Source organism: Zootoca vivipara, chromosome 3 (assembly GCF_963506605.1).
Source record: "Zootoca vivipara chromosome 3, rZooViv1.1, whole genome shotgun sequence".
In the NCBI taxonomy this organism is placed as follows: Eukaryota; Metazoa; Chordata; class Lepidosauria; order Squamata; family Lacertidae; genus Zootoca; species Zootoca vivipara.
The window spans coordinates 63,801,846-63,821,267 of NC_083278.1; the positions used below are offsets into that span (position 1 = coordinate 63,801,846).

General features: G+C 44.3%; 1 protein-coding gene across 5 annotated transcripts in view; it reads left to right on the forward strand.

Moving 5' to 3' along the window:
- The first annotated feature begins 15,007 nt into the window (after window positions 1–15,007).
- Window positions 15,008–19,422, forward strand: part of PLEKHG1 (pleckstrin homology and RhoGEF domain containing G1) — a 103,912-nt gene continuing 99,497 nt past the window's right edge. For 3 of the 5 annotated variants that reach the window (XM_035108764.2, XM_035108763.2, XM_060272747.1), the window contains exon 1: window positions 15,008–15,310. Coding sequence is in view for 2 of the 5 variants with exons in the window: in XM_035108762.2 (XP_034964653.2) it covers window positions 15,539–15,554 (16 nt within the window). In the remaining 3 variants the exon portion in view is untranslated. Of the gene's footprint in view, window positions 15,311–15,336; window positions 15,555–19,422 lie in introns of those variants that run through there. The other 2 variants (XM_035108762.2, XM_035108765.2) reach the window with 1 other exon arrangement.

Consider the following 19,422-nt stretch of genomic DNA (forward strand, 5'->3'; position numbering starts at 1 on the left):
ATCATCATCATCAATCAATCAATCAATCAATCATCATCACCCCTGGTTCTTAAAGCATTACTCCTTGGTTCTCGGCTGTTTGAAAATGTGTAACTGTCCAAGGATCTCAAAGCACTGGGTTTAATACCCTTTTGTGAACAACTTTGGGCTATTTCATCTTTAATAGAAGAATCCTAAAAACGTCTACTAGGAAGAAAGTCTGAATGAAAATGGAACTTACTCCCAGGTCACTAGGTATAGGCCTTTAAGGATACTTTCATTCATAACCAGAAAATTATGCTTGAAAAATCAAGAATACCAAGTCCATGACTGCATGTGTCTCCTGAGAAGTCAGTAAATTGAGGCAAGGGATGGATTCAGTTTATTACTTTTTACTATGGTTATTTCTCATTATGCACATGGTAGTTTAAACCAATTAGGTTAATTATACTGCAACGCTGCAACGTTGAAAGGCATAGCTTGCATTACAAAAGCACCATTTCATATTGTTTTCTCTTAATCGTTAAGGCAACCAAGAGAAGACTACAGTTATATACATTCAGGTGTTCCCTTTCAATTACCACATAAACTACCATTAGGATAATTGTCCAAAACCACTATGTGAGTAATCAGTTACCTATGGAGAAAGGTCATTGTGGGGAGCTTGCATTTTATTCCTTTAAAGTGCAGTATTTAACCTGGTCTGTTTCTGTGCAAGGTAGTTTTTTAAAGACCCACTGGTTTCAGTGAGTCAGACTAACCTCAGTACCATCCTATGCATGTCTGCTCAGAGAAGGAAGTCCCATTTTCACTGAAACTTACTTCCACGTAAGTGAGTATAGGATTGCAGCCTGAAGTATATCCTTGAAATCTCCTATTGTAAAGAAGGGGATTTAAAAGCCACAGTCCCACACATACCTCCTGGGGGGGGGGAAACCCCATTGACTCTGCAAGGCTTACATTCAAGTACTGTAAACCTCTGCAGAAAATTGTGCTGAAAAGCAGTTTACTTTGTTTGGCACTGTTCAAATGTTACAAACGTGCAGGCAATTTATCCATATTTATGCAGAAGTTTTGTCTTTTTATCTTTGTTGACAAGGCCCCCTTCCTGACCAATTTCCCCACTCCTCTTGCCTTCATCACTTTGGGAGCATATAGCTAATGTTCCTTTCCTACGGAAGGGTTTTGGCTGTGAGGAAACCCTCACTGCTTGGCATGGGACCATGAAGTTTGTCGTTGGAGAGGATATAAGTGTGCACATAGGATTACAGCAGTGGAGCCTGATCCTATGTGTGTTTGCTTGAAAACAAGGCTACCTGAATTCAATGAAGCAGACACCTAGTAAGTTGATAGAGGATTGTGGCTCTACTCTCACTTCAGGTCCACTAGCTAGTTCCAATCCCTGACACATTTAGCCAGGTGGACACATTCCCAATTTTGGAGAAGGGCAGTACCTTAGTGGTAGAGAATCTATGCATGCAGGAACTCCCAGGTTCAATCCCTGCCATCACCAGATGGGACCAAGATGAATGTTTCCTGTTTGAAAGGAAGAGCCAGTCAGTGTCTGACTCAGTAAAAGGCAGCTTCCTATGTTCCCATGGGTGTAGTCGGGGGGGGGGGGCAGCTGCCCTCCCTAAATCAAGTAAACCAATAAAATTACTTAACTAACTGAGGTTCTGCCCCCCCCCCCAACATGAAGCCAGCAGCCACCCCAACATAAATCCTGGCTACGCCCATGTCTGTTCCTATTATGTTCACATAGCTGAAGGCTGTACAAATGTGTAACTGACAGCAGGTTGCCCTACACTAGTGTTTCCCAAACTTGAGCCTTGAGCTGTTTTTGGATTACAACTCCCATCATCTCCAGCTACCGTAGCAGGACCAGTGGTCATGGATGATGGGAATTGTAGTCCAATAACAGCTGGAGACCCAAGTTTGAGAAACACTGCCCTACACTGTTAACTTAAGCATTATTGTTTTAATTTCTATAAAAAGCTCCTTTCTTGGGTTGTGTCTATAATATTCAAGGGGAAAACATTTATCAACGAAAAAACATGCTTCTGAGGCAGCACGTGGCTCAATAACATATGTTAATTTTACTTTTTCTCTCTGGCTCTTATCTGATTATCCTAATTTTCACTATTTCCAAGCTTCAGAGGGAGAGTGCCCTCATCACTTACGTAGACGAGGTATGCATATGTATACAACATGCCTGAAATGGAAAGAGGAAAGGGAAATGAATGGGGAGTGATTGCAGAGGTGAGAAGGCTGGTTTGCAAAGTTGCCTTCTCACAGCAGAAGCCCAGTTTGACTATAAAAGTTCCTGACTATGTGTGCAACATATTTCCCTGGGGAGGGTATTCAGGGGGTATGTGGCCACCCTAGAAAAGGCCCAGTCGCTGGAATTCACCAAACTAATAGATCTTACAGGTATGTAAACCAGAGAAAAGGGCTTCAGAGCAGAGGTGTAGCGCTTTTTTCTGGCCCCCAAGACTCTTCACCCACTGTGTGTATGTGCCAGAGATGTCCGTTGCTGAGACAGTAACTTCAACATAGAAGTCTAGCACTTTGTAATAACCTAGGTAGACTGGTAGGATACATTTCAGTGTTTCGCCAAGGTGTCTTTATACCCAGTGTCACATTGGACAACACAGCAGCTTATAAAAACCCAGCTGTTTGAGTCAGGTAACTTGAAGTGAAGCACCACTTCAACAGAGTCGCCTTTTGAGAATAGCTCTGTATTGGAAAAAGTCCGACTTGGCGCTATTGGCCTTGTTATCTAAGGAAAAGGAAACAGGCGGGTGCCTTGACATCTTGCTAGCTGGATCTTGTTTTCTTTCTTTCTTTCTTACTTGCTTTAAGTATTACCAGCTGGTAATCAAAGGTCCACAGAAGTTTTATAGCAAAAGTCCTCTGCTTTTAAAAATGTAAAACCAATTCTCTTACTCTGGCCAAGCTACATTTACCATGTATAACAAAACTTCCCAGAATAGGCCATGTGGTTCCCTCTAGATTTGCTAGATGTTGCTGAACTCCAAGGCCCTTCAGCCCCAGCCAGCAGGGCCAATGATCGGAGATGCACTCCAACAACATCTGGAGGGCACCAGATTGGGTATCCTGGTCTAGACAATGTGTTGAACAGCTCCTTAAAAAGCAATGTGTCACTCTTTTCAGAAGTGAACTTTACATTAAAAATTTGCCAGCACCACCTGGATAACAATAGCAGGGATGGGCAGGCACCTAAGCCTAATATTTAGTTGTCAGGCCTTGATAGTGCAACTTTTAAGAGAGCCAGTGTGGTGTAGTGGTTAAGAGTGGTGGACTCGTAATCTAGTGAATCGGGTTCGCTTCCCCGCTCCTCCACATGCAGCTGCTGGGTGACCTTGGCTTGGGCTAGTCACACTTCTGTGAAGTCTCTCAGCCTCACTCACCTCACAGAGTGATTGTTGTGGGGGAGGAAAGGAAAGGAGATTGTTAGCTGCTTTGAGACTCCTTAGGGTAGTGATAAAGTGGGATATCAAATCCAAACTCCTCTTCTTCTTCTAAGAAAAGCTTGTCCCACCAGTTTAGTTCTATCATAGGAAAGGCTATAGCAGTGATGTAGTACAAAGCACCCAGAGGGCACCAGGATAGCAAGGGCTGGCATAATGATTTGTACAAAAAAAGAGAGAGAAAAACCCTACCTGCACTCAGACTGAGTGTACTCATTCAGGAAATTAAATCCTTCCAGCTCATGTGCCGATAGAAATTCAGCCTGAACTGGATCCTGCAGAGCAGAGCAGAGAGCAAGAAAGCCAGCAGTGGGGCAATAATATTTGCACAAGCAAATGTGTGGTGATACTGTGGTGGGCATGCCATGCCAGGCCTTCCTTTGTGTGGGACCTATGTGAGCAGCACATTGCAAAGGTTTAATTTTATCCATTTTCTCCCGCCTCTCTCTAAAACTTTAGGTGGCAATCTTACACCTTTTTAATATATATAAAAAATACTTGATTCATGTGCTAAGCAACAATTAACAAAAACAAAATATCAGGGGGGAAAGAATCAGAGCATGAGACCCAACCATAGAGTGTCTAGCACAGGGGTCGGGAAACCTGCAATCCTGTTGGGATACAACTTTCATCATCTCCTGCCATTAACCACAGGCCGGCCCATCCATGAGGCAACATGAAGCAACCACTTGAGGCGCAGGACCTGCAGGGGCAGCAGGTCCTGATGTAAATTGTTATTCAAGGCCACCCATGAGGTGAGGTGACCACCTCAGGTAGCAGGATTCACCAGGCCAGCAGATCCCAATGTTGACCCCCCCATTCCTGATCTACATTCCCTCACCCCTTATTCTCACGTCAGGGAGGGGGTGCATTTTGGGGTCAAAATTGTCAATAATTCAGGGAGGGGGTGCATTTTGGGGGTCAAAATTGACCACTCTGGCTGGGGTTGATGGGAGTTGTAGCTCAACAACATCTGGAGAGCCACAGGTCCCCCATTCCTGCTCTAGCCTCAAAGTTTTTCACAAATCAGTTAGCTTTATTGTAATAACAAGCAATAATAATAATAATAATAATTTCAAAACAAACAAATAGGAGAGCCTTGCACTGCTTTTGAAAGATTAAAAAGGAGGTACAACACTGAACTTAAGAAAATTCACCTTTGCTCTGGAGCCATTCTAATCTCATGGAACCGGGCCCATTCTGCATGGTTCCAATATTTTCATCGGCATATTGCTGCCGACCATTCAGTGTATGATAGAAACCTGAATACTTGGATTTATTTCTATTGATAAGGAACTAGGAAGCTGCCCTATACTCTTCCATGTAGCTCAACACTGTCCGTGTGGCAGTAGCTCTCAAGTCTTTCAGGCCCACCTATCAATGTGGGGGATTGAACATGGGATGTATGTAAAGCACTGAGTTGGAGTCCTCACTCTCCTTGTCTGCTTGTTTATCCCTAAAGTCTCAGGCACTGTCTTTTTCTCCCCATCCTGCTACTTAAACTGAAGTGAAAAGAAACAGGAATGGAACCTGGGTTTTATGCACTGTACAGTTAAGTCCACTCCTCCACTTAGGAAACTACCTTGTACCAGGTCAGACTATTTGTCCATCAAGCCAAGTTACAGGCAGCAATGTTCTAGTGTCTATGTCGGGTCTTTACATCTAATGGATTGAATCTGGGAACTTCTGCATATAACGCATGTGCTAGGGCCCCTCCCACCTTTTTTCTAGAAGCAAAGTACTTTGAGTTTGTCAAGTTGCATGTAAACATGAATTGCAAGCTATGTACAGCTGTTTGCCTTCCAAGTTGTTATAGCATAAGTACCAAACGCTGTGTATCCAAATCTGTATCTATGTCTATATTTCTAGCCAATGGTTCAGATATTGCCAGTATACAATGAATGAGAATGATGGCTTCACAAACCTGCTTGACCATCAATCCAACAGAGAAAATAAATGTACCTCCACATGCCAAGTAGCTAATGTGAGAAATGAAGCCATTACCTCATGTGCTAGGAACACAGCATGTTGCACAGGATGATTACTGTAGTGATGGAGTCTGTGTTGCAACTCTGTAAATACAGGGAGGTAGCCTGAATATTCACTGAATAATTCAGCAGACTGAGCAAACCTGTAGAAGAATTTGATGGATATCATTAAGATTTTGGATAAATCTTTTCTGGAGCCATGTTAATGGCTTCATTTGGAGTTAAGCCTTCATCACTACAGCATAAGCTGTCCATAAGATTAATAGATGCCAAAGCACACTTAATTGGAAACGGATTGCCTTAACAGAGTTAACTAGGAGTATAGTAAGCTCCCATGTCCCAAGTCATATCATTGATCTTTCTAGCTCAGAATTGTTTCTCACTGACTAACACAGGCACTTAGCAGGAGATGCATGCAACACTAATGCTCTAGCACTAATAAGGGCTCTTCCACACTTCCGCTTGTCCTGTACAGTCATACCTCGGTTTAAGTATGCCTCGGTTTGAGTATTTTCAGTTTAAGTACTCTGCGGACCTGTCTGGAACGGATTAATCCACTTTCCATTACTTTCAATGGGAAAGTTCGCTTCAGGTTAAGTACGCTTCAGGTTAAGTACGGACTTCTGGAACCAATTACACTCATACATCGGGTTAAGTACACTTCAGTTTAAGTACTCCACAGACCGTCTGGAACGGATTAATCCACTTTCCATTACTTTCAATGGGAAAGTTCGCTTCAGGTTAAGTACAGACTTCTGGAACCAATTGTGTTTGTAAACCAAGGTACCACTGTATTTAGAAAGCACAAGTCCAAGTGGTTTTCTGCTTGTCTGGCCCTTTCTACGTATGAGTCCCAGTGGTTTTGCCTTTGTCTCACTGCTTTTCCCCAGAAAACCCGCTCTTTAGAGGTAAATCTGAACAAATGGCAATCTGCGAAAAACTGTATTGATGTTTGGTCCGATTCAGTGCTAAAGATCGTGTTATCCCAGGGAAAGACAGTGGAGCATATGGTGGTGTGGCTCAGCTACAACACTTCCCCAACACATACTGCCCTTCCTCATCCTGGAAATAATAGGCTTACCTGGGGGTTAGCCCCATTGAACTCAGTGAGACTGACTTATGAGTAGACCTGCAAACTATTGCAGTTCTTCACTGCCAACTGATCCAGGGTACTATGCTCCTGGAGCTGAAGCAACATCAAAAATTCACTTTCAGCAGTACTGTCAGAAGGGGTGGGGGGGTGGGAATGAGTGATCATTACCTCCAACCCAAATTAACAATGTAGTTTATATGCTTTAAGAAATGCATTCAATAAAAAGCTTAGATTAATGGATGTGGACCAAATATAATGATGGCCTGAGCTCATTAGTGAGCTATTCCATCAGTTTCAATGCTGCTGATTTGTAAACAAGACCTTTGGACAGTGCTTAATTGGCAAAGTGGGCCTGTAAGCCACGTCCTCAAAGGGCTACTTAGTATGTTTTAGTAAAAGGCAGACAATTTATTTGATGTAGAGCCTGAATCGCATTGACGTGGTTAACATGCAGAATGAAAATAACAGATAGAAGATGTTTGATTTCAAACCAAGGAAGCAATGTGCAGCCACTGCCAATCAGCTGACTTGCAAATGCAACTCCTGCTTTTGGCAGGAATCAGCTTCACTCAGGTCTTGGGAGATCCAATTGGGACCTCCTGAGCAGAACCATTCCTAGCAGGGCTTGCATTAACTTACACCTTTAGTTGTCTTGTCACCCAACAATCCATCCACTTCCGTAGCTAGTACCCCACTTCTTCTTTTTAATTATTTTCGAATTATTGAGTGTTTATTTGTTTTTAGTAATATGCACCTCAATTTGTTTCCATCCCTTATTTTCTGCTTGCACACGTGTGGATAAGATTTCCATTTTCTAAAGTGCTAATCATGAGGGTGAAAGAGGAGAGCGCAAAATATGGTCTGAAGCTCAACATCAAAAAAACCAAGATCATGGCCACTGGTCCCATCACCTCCTGGCAAATAGAAGGGGAAGAAATGGAGGCAGTGAGAGATTTTACTTTCTTGGGCTCCTTGATCACTGCAGATGGTGACAGCAGTCACGAAATTAAAAGACGCCTGCTTCTTGGGAGAAAAGCAATGACAAACCTAGATAGCATCTTAAAAAGCAGAGGCATCACCTTGCCTACAAAGGTCTGTATAGTTAAAGCTATGATTTTCCCAGTAGTGATGTATGGAAGTGAGAGCCGAAGAATTGATGCTTTTGAATTATGGTGCTGGAGGAGACTCTTGAGAGTCCCATGGACTGCAAGAAGATCAAACCTATCCATTCTTAAAGAAATCAGCCCTGAGTGCTCACTGGAAGGACAGATCGTGAAGCTGAGGCTCCAATACTTTGGCCACCTCATGAGAAGAGAAGAATCCTTGGGAAAGACCCTGATGTTGGGAAAGATTGAGGGCACTAGGAGAAGGGGATGACAGAGGAGGAGATGGTTAGACAGTGTTCTCGAAGCTACGAACATGAGTTTGACCAAACTGCGGGAGGCAGTGCAAGACAGGAGTACCTGGCGTGCTATGGTCCATGGGGTCACGAAGAGTCGGACACGACTAAACAACTAAACAACAACAATCATGATAATAATGACAATAACAATAACCACCTCAGGAAACTTGAGGTATTATAAGTTTTGCCTTTCCCCACATATCAAGAGCATGTGCTTCTGCTCTTTCTTAGAAGCCTTTAGGTACAGAGAACAGGAGGAAGTAATTTTGCCATCTGAGCACATCTCCAGGGTCACTCCCTCTCCTCTCCTCAATTATCATGTAATCTGCTGAGTCACAATGGTAGGGAGTTAAGGCTAGAATTAAGCGGGTGATGTCACACCCTTCGGTCCTGAAGGATTTCAATAGTGTATGGAAGCACTTGGTTCCCTAGTCTTTCAGCCATCATCATCAACACCAAGAAAGCATCAAAGATATCTACAGTTTTAAAATCACAAACAGCAGTTGCAACAAATCAGACCATGCATGCAGCTTTGTGGAAAATATCTTAACCATTCATCACAAGCCAATCCCTTTATGTCAGCTGAATGCCAGTTAGGAGTCAGTGCATGTAGCATTTTCAATAGTTTTGTTTATATCATTTTTATTGTAAAATTGCTTTGTAGGGATGCCTTTAAGATCTGGGTATCCCATCAGGTCCACTGGCTTTGTTGTTTTTCATTTGGCTAATACTGTAGCTGTACACAACTCTCCCAGATTTGGAGATACTGCAAGCTCATCTCTAACTTGTTTTTGGATCGCCAAAGAAGAAGACGGTCTGGGGCATAAAAAGAAAATACATTTCTATATTTGAGCTGTTGTGGTTTCAGAATATATTCATATTTTGCTGTGTCAGTAAACATTTAGCTTCAGAGACTTAAGTATTTGAGGTTCCTATAGGCTAGGAAACCTCAGGCCAGGGGCCAAATGAGGCCCTCCAGGTCTCTCTATCTCAGGCATCCCCAAACTGCGGCCCTCCAGATGTTTTGGCCTACAACTCCCATGATCCCTAGCTAACAGGATCAATGGTCGGGGAAGATGGGAATTGTAGTCCAAAACATCTGGAGGGCCAAAGTTTGGGGATGCCTGCTCTATCTGGACCCCAGGACTCTGCTCAAGCTACATTTCATGTCTAGGCGGCACCTCTAGCTCACCCTGATCTGCATCCATCTCAAGTGCTTTTGCATGGCTTTGAACAATGAATCTTTTAGAGGCATGCTTCACCCTACCTCCTCAAGTGGCTTCCATTATAATAAAGTGGAATGCACTCTAGTATTAACAAACCCTCACAACTAAAAGGACAGAGAAATCTTCATACAGTCATGTGAGGGAATGAACCACAAAAGACAACAATCTATATATTAAAAAAATGTAAAAATCGTGAAACTGCAGGTTCCACTTTTCTCCGTAACCGCTTGACCGATCGTCCTGAAATTTTGACACAACGATCCAGGCCTCTCCCTGTGCGTTGTTGGGGACAAAAATCCCTCAAATCACACACCTGGGCAGGTATAGACCTGGATTTCCATCAAGTCAAACAGTGCCCTCAAGTGGTGTTATACCCTCCTCCACCCCTCCCTTCCTGTGAAATCTAAGCCACACCCACAAACCAAATGACATCATCCACCAAGCAACTGAAACCACCAAGGCGGCCATTATCAGACCCCTAAGACTCTGCCAGGCTCCTAGGGAGAGGACAAGTGCATGGATCACAGGACGCAGCACGGCCTTTGATTTATGTAGGCCCCTGTACGGCAAGGGTTTTTTACTTTACCATTTAGCACCACTACACCCCCCAAAAAAAATCCCCCACAAAAGAACCAACATTGCCAAGTGGAGGTAGAGGCCTGCCTGGGGGTGGGTGAGGGCCGAATAGGGAGCAAGGATACGTAATGGGTCAGAACAGGGTGGGGGGGAGACACAGGGATGAAACCTGCCATCTCCACAGTATCTCGCCTCAACTCAGGAGGACTCTGAGGCTCAGAGGGATCTGAAGGGGGGCTATTACCCTCCATTTCACATATACTACGACTGAATGCAACCCTCTGCGTCTTTTTCAAAAACATCAACCACGTCCTCAGATATTTGCAGTGCCCAATCCCCCCCCCATTTACAATCCCCTACCTTACCCTTGCCACTTCCTGGGATTTTTATGGAACTGAACAACTTGGGTGCTTCAGAACGCGCCTTCTGTTGCCAGGCCCTTGCAGGGCCTGGGCCAGGTAGATAATGTGGCCCTGTTTTTAACCTGTTACTTTTTTCATTTTACTGATGTTGAATATGCTGACCGAGGCCCCCTTTGGATTCGGAGGCCCACGCCAAGTGGCCCATATGACCCCCCCTCCTTCTGTCTGGGCCTGTCTGTTGCTACGGGGCTATGGGGCTTCGCTATTTGATCCCCCCCGTCAGGATTTTTTAAGTAGTTCTCTGCGTCCCAGGGCACATCATCACCCCCGATCCTTAATCTAAATATATAGAAATGTTCACAATGCATGCGCAGGGGCCAATGTATGGAGATACAGGGGGGAGGGAACAACAGAGGGCTCAGACAAAAGTTAATACTGTGAAATGGAACCCAGAAACTGACATTTCCTTCTCCAAGGGTGGGGGCCAATGTAGGAAGATACTGGGGGTAGGGGCCAACACTCCCCAAGGACAACACAAGGCTCAGACAAAAGTGCATGCTGGGAAATAGAACCTAGAAGCTGACAGTTCCTTCTCCAAGGGTGGGGGCCAAGGTATGGAGATACATGGGGGAGGGGCCAACACTCCCCAGGGACAACAGAGGGAAGGGTATCCTACCGAAACACTGGGATTAGCTGGGGTGGAGGGAGGAGGGGCAGGATACGTCATGGATCGGGACAGGCGGGGGGGATCACCGGAAAGAACCACAGCAACGCGTGGCCAGGTCAGCTAGTGTTCCAATAATAATAATAATAATAATAATAATAATAATTTATTATTCATACCCCACCCATCTGGCGGTTATATCTTTATAAGATGTGCAGAAGTTGGAATTTAGGCCACAACTTATCTTCATGGTTGTTGTTTTTTTAAGCATTTAGGGCTATGTGGCATGTGACCAGTCTAATAAAAATCAAAGCTATAAGGCCACAAGATCTAAGGGGAAAGTCTTTACATTGTGAGCTTAAAAAGTATAAAGGACTTAACACAAGCAGCAAGCATGGTGATTAACCTTGTGTAATAAGGATTACATAAATAGGCACCAAGTTAAGTCAATGAAACTGAGTGGGTATAAGTGCTTCCAACATGCTTGTAAGTGTTCATGGAGCAAGATTGTACTGTTAGCCAGGAGGAAAAGAACCATATTTGCTAATATGAAAAGGCACGATTAATAAATCACAAAAGCTGGCACAAGAAGACTATACCTGCATATACTGAATTAAAACAATTGAGTCACAGCAATTCCCCACTAGCTCCAACAGGACAGCTCCACTGTGACTAACCCTATCCTCAGTCTGCACTCAGCCAGCCCCGCCTTTCCAAGTTGCAACCAGTCTAGAGGGTGGTAGCACTACCTGTCACTCCCCTTCTTAGTTTCAGTGTTCATGGAATCATAGAATTGTAGCGTTAGAAGGGACCCCAATGGTTATCTAGTCCAACCACCTGCAATTCAGGATTCTTTTGCCCAACATGGGACTCAAACCTACAACCCTGAGATTAAGAATCTTATGCTCTACTGACTCAGTAAAGAGGAGGATGGAGACAAAGCTATAATTATTTGGCTCCGCCTATTTGGCTCTACTTTTATCTATTGTTGAATTCCCTGCCTTTGGCCCCACCAATGAGCACCAGCCACCACTGAATATGCACTCAGTGAAACATGAATGAGCTTCAACTAATTCATAGTACAGTACTTGCATGAGATAAACTGATGTTAGTAAAGAAATCAATTTATACTACTAAATGAAGAGATGAATTTGATTAATATGGATTTAAAAATCCTGCCAATTTCTGCTCATATGTTAATCATATCCTTGTTGTAAGCTTTCTATTAAAACATCCAAAACTCTAGGCAATTCTATTTGTATTAATACTCTGAGGCTGCAATCTTTTACACATCTGCCTGGGAGTAAGTCACACTGAACTAAGTGGGGTTTACTTCTAAGTAAACATGTATAGGATAGTAATGTAAAATGCTGCATTTTGGTTCAGATGCTCATTTTAAAGACAGCTTTTCCTAGCATATGACTATATGAAGCTGCCTTGTATTGTTTCAAGTGATGGGTCTATCTCTAACCCTAACCCCTAATGGCCCAATAAAGAATTAAGAGAAGAAACACAAATAGATACAAATGTTTTTAAGGCAACAATTTAATAATACATTGCAATTATGTGCCATAATTGAAGACAGGAGTGCCTGGCGTGCTATGGTCCATGGGGTCACGAAGAGTCGGACACGACTAAACGACTAAACAACAACATGTGCCATAAATGTCTCAAACAGCTATCCCATGAGGACAGAACTGGCCCTAAGTAGCCATTTTTATAGGTATATTAAATCTTGTTTTGCTGTAATTATTTATAAAAGGTGCATTAAAAAAAATAAGGATGCTCCCCCAGAATATTGTTATAGATCTTGGGTAACAGAGAGTGGGGGTGCAAGGACACCCATAACTGCTAGAGTTAATGAATGTTATAAATTAATAAATGGTAGAATTTAGATAATATTTGGAGTATTGAAGGGGAGATGAGAGGCCATTGGAAAAATACAGGCTAAGCTACCTTCTTAGGCCAGGCTTCACTTGAGATAGAAGTCATTAAGCCTGACAAAATGTGTTGATGGCGCATCACAGGGAATCCTTGGGTCTGTGCCAGCAGAGGTTGCCAAGGTTATGCTGAGCAATGACGTGTTACAGGAAAGTTGTCACCTTTTAAAACTAGGCTTGGAATAGTGGGGAGAATGGGACAAGTGGGCAGAAGGGGAGGAGTTGCTTGGCAAAGGGTTTTCTGGGAAGGAGGGGGCATTGGAAAGGCCTGGAATCAATGACCCTCAGGGTCACTTCCCACTCTACAAATCTATGATTCTATGAAGTGAGGGGAACTTCATGCAGGGGGCCGTGGGCACACCAGAGGTGGATTTGGGGGAGTGTGACTGGTTTGGCTGCACTGGGGGCCGAGCTGAGAGGGCACCACAGGGGGTGCCGCAGCAATGACAAACTATGGAAGGCGAAAGGTGGGAATTTTGGTGTCACACATGGCACTGCTGAAATTTCAAAGCCCAAACTCTGCCACTGGGGCAGATACCACGAGGGCTGGCTGGAGACAAGTGGGGCAGAAAGCTATGAAGGACATGCTCCTCTAGATGTGAATGCTGTAAACTCTTCAGTCCTTTCATCTGCACCTAGGTTGCAAATATGTGTTAATAAACCATATTTCTTAAAAACATACCGTAATAGTCTCTGAGCATCCTGATTCCCAACGGAATCTCCTGGATCTTGCTGCTGCTCAGCAGATTTGGGGTGTGTGTGTGTGTGTGTGTGCAACATTTGTAACAATATAAATTTAAGTGTCTGTGTTTCTTTTTTCATTGTGAACACTGCTACTCCCCAGTGCAGTGAGTGACCTACTTTTATGACATTTTATTAATTTTTTGAAGGTGTGCACTCTTGTATAGTGTGGGAAAGAGCACATTTGCTAGCTTTGAAAAGCAGACTGTGTGTGTCCATGGCAGGAAGGCAAGAACAGCTATCCCTGGGAGAGAGGAACCTCAGGTCTGGGAGTGAAATGTAACCCTCCAATCCTCTCTGCCTGGCCCTTGGGACCCTCCCCAGCCACACCCTCTTTCCCCAGGCCACACCCCTCAATGGCCTTACTTCAAATAATCCTTGAACTCTGGAAAGGCATTTTGCTCATCTGGATGGGGGATAGAGAGGGGTGTGTGATATTTAGAACCGAGCCTATTGCACAAAAGTAACCCTATTGCTTGTGATGGTTTTTACATTCCTGTATCCCACTTTGATGTTTTACAACAGGGTGGTATAAATACTTTCATAAATCAAAATAATAAATGAAGGTAAGACTTATATTCATTGCTCTGCCAACACCTGGGATGTGGCCCTCCAGAAAGTTGTCCAGAAGAGAATGTTGCCCTCTGGCCAAACTTCCCACCCCTGAGAAAATAGATGGGATAGCAGGATTTCTCCCTTATAAAAAACGATTGGCTTTTAACTTTGGGCAGTGCTTTTCAGCATCCTCTTACCAGCCAGAAATTATTCAGCTGGTCTAGTTTCCCCATTCATCTGGCTAGGAAACTACACCTGTTAAATAATTTCTGGCTATTACACGGAGAAACCATAATGAGTAAGTGAGGAGAAAAACTAACAACTTTACGTTGAGACGGGCAAAGGTGAACAGCTTAATTCCGGAAGTGAGTTACATTGGTTTCAATGGGAGGATTGCACGCTAGTTGGGGAGGTTTTTAGAAAATGAATGAAAGAAAGATACTGTAGAAGCAAAAGTTGTCGGGCTAAAACAGGGGTCAGCAAACTGTTTCAGCAGGGGGGGCCCGGTCCACTGCCTCTCAGACCTTGTGGGGGGCCGGACTATATTTTTTTGGGGGGGGAAACGAATTCTTATGCCCCACAAATAGCCCAGAGATGCATTTCAAATAAAAGCACACATTCTACTCATGTAAAAACACGCTGATTCCCGGACCGTCCGCGGGCTGGATTTAGAAGGCGATTGGGCCGGATCCTGCCCCCGGGCCTTCGTTTGCCTACCCATTGGCTAAAACAAGGGCTCGCTGCGCGTATTAACAGTGGCCGGGCTGTTGGCGGTTTTGTTTTTGTTTTGATTTCTGCGGCGCCTGCGATTCGCTCTTCTCGTTGGCTTTGCTCGACAGCCAAGTGACGAACTCCGCGCCCTCCCTCCTCCCTCGAGGGAAACTCCAGCTGCAGCCCGAGGAGAAGCCAGGCCTCCCTCCGCGAGGAGGGGCCAAGCCCTCGAAGGCGAGCGCCGGAGAGGAGTTTTCCTAGCGGCCTCACGAGGAACTCCGGCTTTCTTCCTACGCGAGAGAGGGAGGAGGCAGTCGGGGAGGAGAGGAGGCTGAGGCGGCTGCTGCAGTTACTGCCGCCCGCCTCTAAAGCGCGCCCACTCGGGTTCCTCAGCAGTCGCCGGAGCAGCGCACTGAGGTGGGACGAACCGCTTGGCACCTCGGAATGAATTAAGGAGCGGGAGCCGGGAGCCGCTTTCCTCGCCTGCTGCGCCTGGATTTCGCAGCCTCGGCTAGCCGGGCTCCGAAGCGGCGGAGTCTGGGCGACCCTCGCGCCTGCTCGGAGCTGCCGCCCGCCTCTCCAGTAAGAGCCGCCGCTTTGTTTCTCTCCCCTCTCCACGCCCCGGACTTCTCGGAGTGGGCGAGAGAGTCTGGCGAGCTTTCCTTCTTCTTCGGGCTCCCTGCCTCCTTCCCTTTAAATCTCTTTATCGCCGAAACCGGCGGGCGGGGGGGTAGCAGTGGAAGGTCGCGCGCGGGTGATCTGGCGCCACCTGATTCTCCCTCGCTCGCCCACCCCTCTCTTTTTGGTTAAATGTCCTGCGCGCGAGGTATGTTGTATCATGATCGCCCCATTGTTTCATGACTTGCGGAGACTCTACTGTATATTGTTCCCTCGGCTGCTTTGAAAGGGGAGGGGGGCTCTGTTGGAGAAGGGGGCCGAACATGGATGTACTTGAGGAAAGCTCATACCTATGACAAACTTAGTTGGTCTCTAAGGTGCTACTGGAATGATTTTTTGTTTGTTTCGACCACGTCAGACCAACACGGCTACCTACCTGTAACTAGTACTTGAGGAGTATAGCTGATGGGGGCGAGCGACTGGGGAAGCCCCTCTTTCTGTATATACCTGAGGTTCCCCCCCCCTCGTTCTTCTCTCTCCCCCGAAAGCAACAGCATCATTCCTTCCTTTAGGTTCCCAGGAACCCTGTGGCTTATCAGTTTGGAAACAGTACATCCCGCTAAAGAGGTGAACGGTAAAAGTCAATCTGCACACGCCCATGTAAAGTGCTCTCAGGTTGCAGGCAGAAACAAAAAGCTGGGCTAGTTCAGAAAGTGCCCATAGTATCCTTATCTGTTGTTACCTGAAAGGACTTGGCAACAGACACTGTACAGCAGCAAAGGAGGGGTGTTTTTAAAGCTCTTGTAACTCTTTCTTTCTTTCTTTCTTTCTTTTCTCTCTCTCTCTCTCCCTCTTTCTCTCTGTGTGCGTGTGTGTGCCTGCTGCTCTCCCATTACAGCATACATATTTTTCCTGCATGGAATTGCATTGGCATTGGGCTGTGTGTGTAAATTTATTTTAAAGCTGCCTCTCTGGCACTGGAGGTGGCTTGTGTATCTGAATAATGTGGGGTTTGTTTGGTTTTTGTCTGTCTTACATCCATCCATTGCAAAGCTTACACTTAGCTACACTGGGTGTCTGAAGTTAGTGTGCATGGCTAAATAGACAGGTGTGCATTCCTGACCTATGACTGCTTACATGGCTGTGCACATCTCACCCATACACATCTGTATGTTGAATGTTCCATATGAAGTAGCTGTAAGAGAAAGAACCCTGGATGTTTGTAGAGTCAGATCTCTGGGCAAATGTTATATTTTTGATAACACCTCCCTTTCTCTTTGTTCTTATTGGAATGAGCCTTTTTAAAAATATGCTTAGGTGGCATGGGGGAATAAATACCTGGTGGTTTGCAGCTTTGTTGGATTTCTGACATCTGAGGAGAAAGACTTGCTGCTACTTAAAACAATGCTAGCCCTCTTCTTGAAAGCAACTGCTATTCCAGGTGGCATGTAGACAGATTCTCTGATTTCTTTCTGTTAAGCACGCAGCCAGTGGAAACTTCTCAATAAAAGTGTTTCACTTCTAGTTAAGGGATTTCTCCATGCACACTAGAGGATTGTTAGAATAAACTCCACTCAGTTGGTTATTATATCTTCTGATGAACAACACCCATTAATTTGTCTAGACTGCATAAGCTGTTTTCTTCCTCTTGTAACAATTGCTCCTGTTTTTTCTTTTTCTTAAAAAATGGTTTTATGTGGTATGTGTTCTACACAGAACTCATTTACTTTTTCATAGGACTTGCTATGTGATGTGAGCTATGGACAGTTAATTTGGGACAGTGCTTTCTTTTGATGAAGAAATCACGTTGGAATCCTATTCAGTAGCATATTACAAATACCCTGTTTCTCATATTTTATGACATACCCATAAAATAAGCCATAGCAGGATTTTTAAGCATTCAAGGAATATAAGCCATACCCCGAAAATAAGGCATAGTTATAGGCGCAGCAGCAATGCTGGCCGCGGCAGGAGGAGGAGGAGGTAAAAAATAAGACATCCCTTGAAAATAAGCCATAGTGTGTTTTTTTGAGGAAAAAATAAATATAAGACGTGTCTTATAATATGAGAAACACTGGTAGTCATCTTTGTAACATTTCTTACTCCATAAAAGTGACATCTTGGTTGCTGATATTTGTTGTTACTCTAAAACTGCATCTAAACTTGGTGTTATTGCTCATTTGAAAAAGTACGGGAAGTTAATGAAGTGGTTTATCAGTCACTAGCTTATTTAACTAGGTCTACCACCTTCACAACTGGCTCTCTTGGTTCAGTTTGTACTAGGTCATGTTTTCACTAGGATTGTAAACTTTTTAATGAGACAGGCCCTTGAGCTTTTAACCACTAATTGAAGGTGCAAAATCGAAATAGTTTTTTTTTGTCCTAGAGTTTCACAGATGAGAAAAGCAGATTATGTTGAATTTCTGAGTTTCAAACTGCAGTGGGGGTGATATGCTCGTTGGGAGGTAGGAGAGGTTTTTTAAAAAGAGATTTTTGACATGTATCAACGCAGCAGTAAGTAAGCATCCCATCAGTGCAAAGGTAACTTCTTGTGCAACAGTATTCCCCCCCCCCGACCTTCTCCCTCCCTAAATCTGCTCTGGAAGTTAGGGGGGAAACCCAGAACAGATTTAGAGGCTGCATGGGGGGGGGGTGAAGAGGCAAGAAAATCCCTCTGCAGAAGTGAACATCCTTGAACTAATAAAATGCTTAGCATTGCATTGGATCGAAGCCATTGTGTTTTTAAGTGAAGTCAATTCTTAGGAAGAGTTATACCAAGAGAGCAAAGGAAGACCGTTGGTGCTGTCTTCCCTTGAATTGTGCTGCATTTCCACACTGATAGTTTTATATAGCAGTTCCTGAAACATGGTGCACTTTACAAGTGTTACCTCTCTCATTCTCACAGAACTGCGATACATGTAGTTGTCAGTGCTATTCTGTCTCATATAGAGCTACAGGTGGTTTTGGATGTCACGCTGAAGCATGGAAAAATGGGAGTCATGAACACACCCACCTTTTGTCCTTCTGGTGACTGCTTATAGGAGGGGCAGTACATGCAAGGCATTGTGTGAGACATGGTGCCTAAATGCATGAGGGCTATTCATCTTAGTGTGGAGATGATATGCTACTGTGCTGAGCAAGTGCAATTCAGTATTTAAATGGGCAAGCAGGAAGGTGGTTGACCTTTGGTACAAATGTCACCTTATGAACTCACTCTGCAGCCATTTTAGAAGCCATAACGAACACCATTTCAGATAAAATCACAGCGGACTTTGCTTCCAAACTCTGCCATTTTGTCCTTACCCACTACCACTTCAAATTTGGTGATGACCTGTTCCTCCAGTTTGGTGGCACAGCAATGGGCATCTGCATGGCCCCACAAGATGCCAACATCTTCATGGACGATTTAGAACAATGTTTCCTAAACTCCTACCCACTCAAACCTCTCTTGCACCTGCGATACATTGATATTTTTATTATCTGGACACATGGTCAACAGACCCTGGACACCTTCCACCAGACATTCAATGACTTTCACCCCACCATCAACCTAACAATGAACCAATCTATGCAAGAAATAATTTTTTTTGGACACTACTATAGTAAGCCAACTGACCGACAAACATATCTACATGCTTCTAGCTACCATCCCAAACATACCAAACAATCCATTGTATACAGCCAGGCCCTACGTTACAGCCGCATCTGTTCCAACTCTACAGACAGAGACTTTCACCTAAGAGATCTACAGCAACCCTTTTTAGAACTAAAATATCCACCCGATGAAGTTAAACAACAGATCCAGACTTGATACCCAGAGAGAACTTGCTGCAAGACAGACCCCAAAAGGAAAATAACAGAACACCACTAGTGTTCCCAAGTTAAAACAGTTCAGCGCATCATCAGAGATCTACAACCTCTCCTAGACAATGACAGTTCTCTTTCTCAAGCTATGGGAGGAAGACCTTTCATTGCCTACAGATAGCCACCCAATCTTAACTTAATACAACCACCAGACTTAATATGGACACTGGTACCAGAGCCTGCAATAAACCCAGATGCCAACTTTGCTGCCA